The 6,583-nt window shown below is 37.8% G+C and overlaps 1 protein-coding gene across 1 annotated transcript; it reads left to right on the plus strand.

Moving 5' to 3' along the window:
- Positions 1–3,409: 3,409 nt before the first annotated feature.
- On the plus strand, positions 3,410–4,357 carry LOC108792696 (proto-oncogene Mas-like). The gene has a single exon (XM_018563527.1). The coding sequence runs from the start codon at positions 3,410–3,412 to the stop codon at positions 4,355–4,357; it is 948 nt and encodes a 315-aa protein (XP_018419029.1).
- Positions 4,358–6,583: the final 2,226 nt, after the last annotated feature.

Here is a 6,583-nt window from a genome sequence, read left to right on the forward strand (position 1 = left end):
TCCTTCCCTTTAGTCTTTTTATATTTTATTTACTTAATACACATGTGAAGAGAGGATTAGGGGTGAAGAGAGGATTATGGGTACAGAGTACCCACAAACAGCAAAATATCCAAGGCCTTCTTATATAAGCAACAAAAATGGATGGTAGCTCTAATTTTTTGAGTGGCAGCCTCTCAATAATTTCACAGTTGATAGTGGCGCTAATGTTTCAGTAGCAGCAACCTAGTTACAAGTAAATCCTATAAAGTATATCTAAACCCCTGAAATATTATATATATATTGCAGCTTACCATTCCTTAAATGGCTGCATTTTCTTTTATTGGGCTTTTTTCCCTATACTTTCAGCTGGTAACCTGGCCAACACTAGCAGATTTAGATGGACTTGATTAACAAAGACCATTCCAGAATAATCCTCCAAATATTTGGCCACTCTTCTCAGCTCACATCACTGGAATTAAACCCTCATTGACTGGCCAAGGTAGATAAATATTCATAGCTCAATACGTTGTTGCTTCTCACAGTAACTAGTGGAGACAACTCAGTAGCAGCAGGCAGAAAAAAAATTAATGTCTTGATCTTAAAACAAATCCCAATGAACACAGAAAATATAAACATAGCTCAGGCTGCCTACAACCTAGAAGCAAACAACTCTAAATTTAGCTGGGGATACTCCAACTTAAGGCAGGGACCCGTCAATATTTTTTTTTACATTTCATCACACAGCAGTAAATATGTTTATATGGAAAAAGCTACCTCTAGCTGAACAATGTATACCAGGTGTGAGTTAATTACCGATTCAGATTTTTTAAAATCGTTTGCCTGTATATCTGTCTGATCCAAGAAGAATCCCTAAATGTGGGAATCCAGGCCAGCATTAGAATCATCCATTGTATGATTGTCTACAGATTGGATAAATCTGTACATATATATTCAGGAGAATGTAAAAATTCACAACCCTCAGTTTATCTGTCACTGTTGTTTACAGGCTGCGACATTACCGGTGCTCCCCTGAAAAGTTGCACATACAGCAGGCCTAACGGTAGAGAATCACAGGTAGTTATTTTGGATACAGCCATTGCACTGTATGGCCAAGTCCAGTTTACAGGCTGCGACATTACCGGTGCTCCCCTGAAAAGTTGCACATACAGCAGGCCTAACGGTAGAGAATCACAGGTAGTTATTTTGGATACAGCCATTGCACTGTATGGCCAAGTCCAGCAAAAACATGACCAGTAATGTCCTAAAGAGGTCAGTGACCAGAAGTGGAAAAATCAGTGTAGGTAAGAATAATTACATCCTACTCATTGACCAGTAGAGCAGAGCATTCTGGAGCTGCATGTTTTTGTGTGCAGGTGATCTGACCTCTTAAGCTGAAATAGGCAACCATCTCATGCATATGGCACCTATAGACAGCAGTAGCCAACCATTGTCTTGGAGATTTGATCAATTAGACAAATTCTATTTTTCTTCTTACAGTAGTCTGTTCACATCTGGTCTATAGACACAAACATGTATGCTCGCCTGTAGACATATACAAAATTGGTTTTGTTTGGGATTTTATCATTCTTTCGGGTTTCCTAGTTTCAGGTCTGAACGCCGTTTTGTTTTGTTATTTGGATTCGGATCTTTCAGAAATTCATTTTAGTCACGTGTCCGATTTAGTTTAATTTTGAATGAAATCCAGATGATCCAAAATTTTGTTAAAAGAACATTTGGATTAGTTTGCATTCGGCCTCATTGGAATTCCGACGCATCCAAATGTCCGAATTCACGAAATTGCATCTGAATTTGCAATCGTAACAAAACAAAATTTACATGTCTATTTGCCTGTTTGAGCAATGTGGAGTCATATCTGTAAGGTCAACCTCCCCATACCTAAGAGAACTTTCATAGTGTTCCTGCTTCTGAAAAAGAAAGAGCAACTAATATCAACAGACTTTCAAAAAAATGGAATACTAAAGAGAGCAAGTAGCTTTTCACAATTCTGTAGAGTAGTGGATCACTAGTGCAAAAACTTTAGTATGCACACACAACAGTAATATACAGGCAGGCTGAATAAAATGTTGTGCAGCTTTCTCAGTCAAGTGCAGCATTCGACTCGGTGACAGTGATAATGAACTGCTACCAAAAAAAATTATATTTTTAATCTTGGTTGGTTTTTGTGCAATGTTACACTTACATTTGTCTTTGCTAAGTTTAAAATGAATTTCTCTACATGTGCAGAATTCTAATTAGAGCTTTCTATGGAATAAGTGAGGAGGGAGCTGATGGATTAAACGGCTTAGTGTTTCTTGAATACTTACATCCACTACACACAGAAGCAAATGTCCTGCTTCAGGCACAACAATTTATGGAGAATATCTTCGACTACTAAAAGATCATTTAAAAGCAAAAAGTAGAAACAGGTTAATAGCTATTCACAATGCATATTTAGTAAATGGTATGCCATGCCTCTCCTTTAAAGTGTATGCCAGGGCAAAATAAAGAAAAACATGTATATATATAATCTATATATCCATATATCCAACAAATGCTCTTTTCCCCAATGTTTTAAAAATGCACAGATAAATAACTGCTTATTTGCCAGAAATCCTAATTGGGATAACAACATAGTGCATTTGCTGCACTGAAATCCCAACCATCACTATCAGCCCTGACTGCTGGACTACAGAAGTCTACCTATTCCCTCCACTCTCTGTCATACTTCACATGAATACACTGATTTCTTTAATTGGCAAGCGATGCTAATGCCTTGCTCCCAGAGAGTCTGCCCACACAGGTTGCATAAGGGAAAGGGCTCTTATGAGGTGTAGTTCTGGGGGTGTACCTAAATCAATGGGAACTGAGCTCTCAGGAGCTACTAATGGAAGAACTTTACAAGCCTGGTTACAAAGTCACAGAGAGTCATAACAGGTGAAAAAAATTCTAGGACATACTCTAGAGTGGAAAAGGGAGGTATGTTGGTGGGAGTCATGTCTGGATATATACTTTCATTGTTGCCATTGTAGCTATTTACAGCGAATTCCCACAGTACTTAAATATTCTACTTAGTTTACTGTTTGCACTTTTTTGGATTCATTATGATACTACTTTTCTTTCACAGCCTATGAAAAACAATGCTGAGAGTGACCACAGAAGAATATGCTCTACCACCACCAATAAAAACTTTCCTCATCTAGATGAAGCAAATTTTCTGGACTCCAAGTATGACTCCAGCTAAACAACTAAAGTGCATCATTGCGGGCAAGATGTTGGATCCATGCATCTGCGATCATTAGCAATACCGCTGACACGTAAAACACTGAGACAAACTGATCACACCATTTCCTTGCTGTACATTCCTATGGGTCCAGAAAATATGACCAACCAACCTACCTTAACACAGACAATGTACTGGAATAATCATACCATGCTGTTCAAACCGGTGTTTAATATGGTGCTCTCACCCATAACTATCATAATATCAATAATTGGCATGTGTGGAAACAGCTTAGTAGTTTGGTACCTCTCTTTTAAGATAAAGAGGAACACTTCTACAGTATATATTTTTAACCTTGCCATGGCTGATGCTGCCCTTCTGCTTTTTGTCATTGTATTGACTTTTATTGCTATGGTTTTCACCCTAGCCCCAGGGTTAGAAGCTCACTATGAAGATGTTCATTTTATCAATGTGATTGACACACTTATCCTAGCTTGCATATTTGGATACAATACCAGCTTATGCCTTCTTACAACTATCAGTATTGAAAGATGTCTGTCTGTCCTGTTTCCTATATGGTATCACTGCAACAGACCAAAACATCTATCTTCTGCTGTGTGCACTTTTATATGGGTCATGTCTTGTCTGCTTAGTGCTCTTGAGGTAGCTTTTTGTTACAATGTTACATACAACCAAACAGGCCTAGTAGAGGGATCTGGTGCAGAATGTAAATTTGTCTTTATTATTATCTGTTGCTTTAGCTTCATGATCTTCATTCCATCAATGACAGTATCAAGTGTGATTCTGCTTTTAAAAGTATGGAAAAGTTCTCAGCAACGACAGCCGAGGAAGTTATATGTGGTCATCACAGTGACAGTTGTTTTCTTTCTTGTGTTTGGAATGCCTATGAGAATCTTACTACTAGCATGGTACAAACACCATATTATGCCACCGTTCCCCATCATGGATTTATTTTCTTTGTTCTGCTCTATCAACAGTGCTATAAATCCATTTGTATACTTCCTTGTTGGTCGCAGAGGCACGCACGGTGGAAAATTAACACTCCTGGCTATTTTTCAGGCTGTATTTCGAGATGAAGGATCACAATATAAAAGAGAACAAAAAAAGATATCAGCTGAACCTGAGACAGTGATGTGAACTTGCCATGGCTGGAAGATTATATGTATCTTATTTTTTTAGACATATAAAATTGGAAACCTGTATGCTAGAAAAGCTGGGTTTACAAACCGCTGCAGTCCTGTTGCCTGAATGCCATGGATTACCGCATATCATCATCATCATCATATCTGTTTGCACTGTGTAATCACACATTCCTACATAGGGGCTTAATGAACAATTACCACTTACTTGTATCTAAAGAAATAAAATAAATATGGATATATATATATATTTAATTACGCTGTGCAGAAATTAATTGAAAGTTGTGGAAAGTATAATCTCATATAGATTTTATTGATAGAGTTATTTATGACAATGTAGCAAAGTATAATAAGTCATATTAAGTTTTTAGGTATGTGTGTGTATATATACACTATATATATCTATATATATATAGATCTCTATATATATAGATCTATATATATATATAGATCTATATATATCTATCTATCTATATATATAGATAGATATATTTAAAGTGTGTGTCCACTGTAGCTTGGATATTTAGCTTGTCGCACAGCGTATGGTTATGTTGCTCAGAATTTAGACAGCCTAGGCCTGGCTATAAGCTTTTTGATTTTTGCTAGCAAAGTGAACGATACAAATTGAAAACAGAACAATGCCATCTGCTTGTTCAGTCTAAGCTACAAATGGGCAGTACACGGCGGGAAGGGTGTCCGACGAGTGCACTGGGTGATTAATCCAAGCATTGCTAATGCTAAAAACACACTGTAGGGCTTGAACAATTGATATTGTCAGTCATTAGCAGTCACCTGCAAAAAAATTCCTCAGCTTTGATTGCAGAAATTCAGTATTTTCATTGGCACAACAGTCATTTTAAGTTAACATTTGAGTTAACAATTGAACTTGCCATATGAGAAACCATGGTCTTGATTGTAGGTGGGCACCACCATCATGGATGTGATGTCAGCAGACTCAAAGCTGTCAAGTGACATTCTGTAGTATGAATGGGAAAAGTGCCAGAACCTCTTTAAAGTGTATTCTCACTTTTGTAGCCAAATTGGGATAACGCTTGCCTCATACTTGTTCTCATTCACATTGCATAACATAAACAAATATTAGAAATTGTTACTACCTCTTTTTCTGAAAACTCCAAAACTGAAATTGTTCCATTATCTTTAATTTTAGGGAGGGTGCTGGAGCTGGGTAGGGAATTAACATTTACCAAAATTACCCTGTCTGTAATTTGCTGGCAGATCTCATTACCAGTTGCAAACTAGAACTTGAACAAAGGTGTAAATATATGAAGGCATTGTATGTTAATGAGAGGAAATGCAGTTTGTCCCCCTTTGTCTCGGGTACAGACTCACAAACTATTCACCATGGCCTACAGTCTGGCTGAAGTCCTCCTCCAAAGAAACAGCTAAAAGGTAAGAAATACTTTTTAAAAATACATATTTTTAGGTGTGCTGTGTGAATAGGAACACATAACAAATATATCATGGAATTTTCTCAAATTTGTCTGTGAGAGTGGAGATACACCTTAAAAGGGTTCCAAACCCTCTGTTTTTTGCCTATATCTACTGCTATCAAGCAGTAGATATAGGCAAAAAGTTTTTTTTTTAAACAAAAAACGCGTTAACAACGGTTTAAACTTACCTTGTTTTTGCTGCGTGCTCCCGTCCAGAAAGTGAAACTGCTCGGGCGTCTGCAAAGCATCTAGGGGCGGGTGCATGCACAGTTCGGATTCTCGGCCGGGAGACGAGCAGAGACGCAAGGTAAGTCTATGGACGCGTGCACCATTGTGCAGACACCGCTGGATCGGAAGTGCCTGCAAGCAGAGAGGAGTCACCGCTGGATCGGAGAGCCGCCGCACCGCTGGGGGGACAGATGAAAACATCAGGAAAGAAGAGGAAGATCGGATTAAGAGACATCATTTAAGGTAAGTGCTAACATTAACATGGGGGGAAGGAAAAAAAATAGCCTTTAATGTCACTTTAAGTGAAAAGATTCATTTTCATAGTTAGATTAACTTACCTTACTCCATAATTAACCCATAACACTGGACCTACCCCTTCTTTGACCCTTAACTATGAAACTTAAAGCACATTTCCACCTTTCTAAAGGTATTTAAAAAAAACACATGCTAGCAATGTACACCGAATCTTCATGAAGCAGGCATATGCAGTTGATGTATATGAAAACAGAAACTTAAATTTTTTGTTAGCTTTCCTCTTCATATCT

The sequence above is a fragment of the Nanorana parkeri genome, unplaced genomic scaffold, assembly GCF_000935625.1.
Source record: "Nanorana parkeri isolate BGI_ZX_2015 unplaced genomic scaffold, ASM93562v1 scaffold672, whole genome shotgun sequence".
Lineage (NCBI taxonomy): Eukaryota > Metazoa > Chordata > Amphibia > Anura > Dicroglossidae > Nanorana > Nanorana parkeri.